Source organism: Aedes aegypti, chromosome 2 (assembly GCF_002204515.2).
Source record: "Aedes aegypti strain LVP_AGWG chromosome 2, AaegL5.0 Primary Assembly, whole genome shotgun sequence".
Lineage (NCBI taxonomy): Eukaryota > Metazoa > Arthropoda > Insecta > Diptera > Culicidae > Aedes > Aedes aegypti.
This window is the reverse complement of record NC_035108.1, coordinates 119,901,198-119,903,076: the sequence shown is the minus strand read 5'-3', so window position 1 is coordinate 119,903,076 and position 1,879 is coordinate 119,901,198. Positions and strand designations below refer to the sequence as shown.

Genomic DNA, 1,879 nt, shown 5'->3' with positions numbered 1-1,879 from the left:
ATAAAACCGTATTTAAGATCTAGCATAAGTATATCAGCAACGTGGTTCACAAGATGTGCTTTTGGCGCTCTCTTCAACGCTTTTCGCCTTCGTACGAGGGGTCATTCCATGACAAAGCACATTTTTTGGATTGGCGGGCTATTTGCTGGCGAGATTCAAGCGCTCAAATGTAAAACTGGCAACCATGAACACAAATGTCATTATCATACGAAAAGTGTTTGTAAACATCGAGGGGTAAAGATCAAAATTTTCGAAACTTCTGCTAAATTTGTTGAATTTTTCAGTTCAAAGAATCGTGGTTGTTATCAAAATGACTCGCCATGCACGAAACTGCACCGCTGGAGCGGTTTATACCTATCACGAGAAGAAAAAGGACGCTGCTTCGTCTGGATTTGGATCTTCATCACGACGTCTCGGCAAGGACTCGGTGAAAGGATTCGATTGTTGTTCACTTACGTTGCAACCCTGCCGAAACCCAGTTATAACGTAAGTTTTGAAAGTTTCTCTTAACTTGTTGTAATATAAATGAATTTTTGATAAGGAACTGGTAACTACTAGCATTATTAACTGGATTTGCACCCCATTACTAATGAAGTTCCTGATTTTTAGTAAAGATGGGTATTTGTTCGACAAAGAAGCCATTCTGACCTACATCATCACGAAGAAGAAAGAATTTGCCAGGAAGATGAAGGAATACGAACGGCAGCTGAAGGAGGACGAGGAGGAGCAAGTGGAAAAGGCCAACGCCGAGACCAAAAAGCAGGTGGACAGATTCATCTCCACTGAGAAGAACATTGTCAGTTCAAAGACGGCCAACCCGGCAGGTTAGACGATTATATCTTTCACATTTGCCTTTCAATTCGATAATATTCCGTCTACATTTAGACGAAATTCCTAGCACCAGCGGAGCCATCTCAAACGTTTCCCTCGGAAAGCGTAAGGAACTGCCCAGCTTCTGGGTTCCGTCGCAAACGCCCTCGGCCAAAGTGGCCAGACTGGAAAAACCGGACAGCAAGATCTACTGTCCCATTTCCAACAAACCTCTGAAAATGAAGGAATTGATTGACGTGAAATTCACCGAAGTGAAGGATCCGTCCGACAAGAAATCTCTCATTGCCAAAGAGAATAGATACATGTGCGCCGTGACTCATGACATCCTGAACAATTCTGTCCCGTGTGCCGTGCTGAAGACTACGTATGATGGTTTCTCGCTTTGTAGATTTGGTATTGTAGCAAATAACGATCTATCTTTCTAGCGGGGATGTTGTTACGATGGAATGCGTGGAGAAGATCATCAAAAAGGATATGATTCATCCATTGACTAACGAGAAACTCACCGAATCGGATATCATTCCATTGCAAAGGGTGGGTTAGATGATCTACACTAACGACAAGTTTTCACAATCACAAATTATCTTTTCAGGGTGGAACTGGATTTTCAACAACTAACGATAACCTGCAGGCGAAGGAAGAGCGTCCGGCGTTGCAATGTTGAAATATATATAAACATAAAAATCTGAACCATTAATAAATATATTCATAAGTCACCTATATAATATAAAGTTTGTTCCACTTAGTATTTGGCCGCTTCTTTTCATTTACTGTGGAGGTATATTTACCAAAGTTATCGAAGTTGGAACATGAGGGAATTCTGCACAATTACGTTGAGAACTTAATGTTTTATGTATCCGGTAGAAATCAAGACCAACATTTATTTATGATTATTGTTTTCTCGGGCCCCGTGCGTCGCAGCTAATATGTGAATAGTGCGCTGTGTTCATAAAAATCGTAAGAATGCAGCGCCACACTAAAAAACTGATTTCAAAATCGCGCGAGTTGAGGCGCGTCGCCAGTCTCACTGGCGCGATCCGGTTTGGTG

The 1,879-nt window shown here is 41.8% G+C and overlaps 1 protein-coding gene across 1 annotated transcript; it reads left to right on the top strand.

The window, feature by feature from the left end:
• Positions 1-202: 202 nt before the first annotated feature.
• On the top strand, positions 203-1,579 carry LOC5573420 (nitric oxide synthase-interacting protein homolog). Its single transcript, XM_001654545.2, has 5 exons — positions 203-486; positions 610-824; positions 886-1,195; positions 1,257-1,365; positions 1,424-1,579. The coding sequence occupies exons 1-5, from the start codon at positions 311-313 to the stop codon at positions 1,493-1,495; spliced, it is 882 nt and encodes a 293-aa protein (XP_001654595.2). The 5' UTR covers positions 203-310; the 3' UTR covers positions 1,496-1,579.
• Positions 1,580-1,879: the final 300 nt, after the last annotated feature.

Coding starts and splice junctions, on each gene's coding strand:
- LOC5573420 (XM_001654545.2), top strand. CDS start 311: ATGACTCGCCATGCACGAAACTGCACCGCTGGAGCGGTTTATACCTAT. Junction 487..609: donor TGCCGAAACCCAGTTATAAC/GTAAGTTTTGAA, acceptor CCTGATTTTTAG/TAAAGATGGGTATTTGTTCG. Junction 825..885: donor AAAGACGGCCAACCCGGCAG/GTTAGACGATTA, acceptor GTCTACATTTAG/ACGAAATTCCTAGCACCAGC.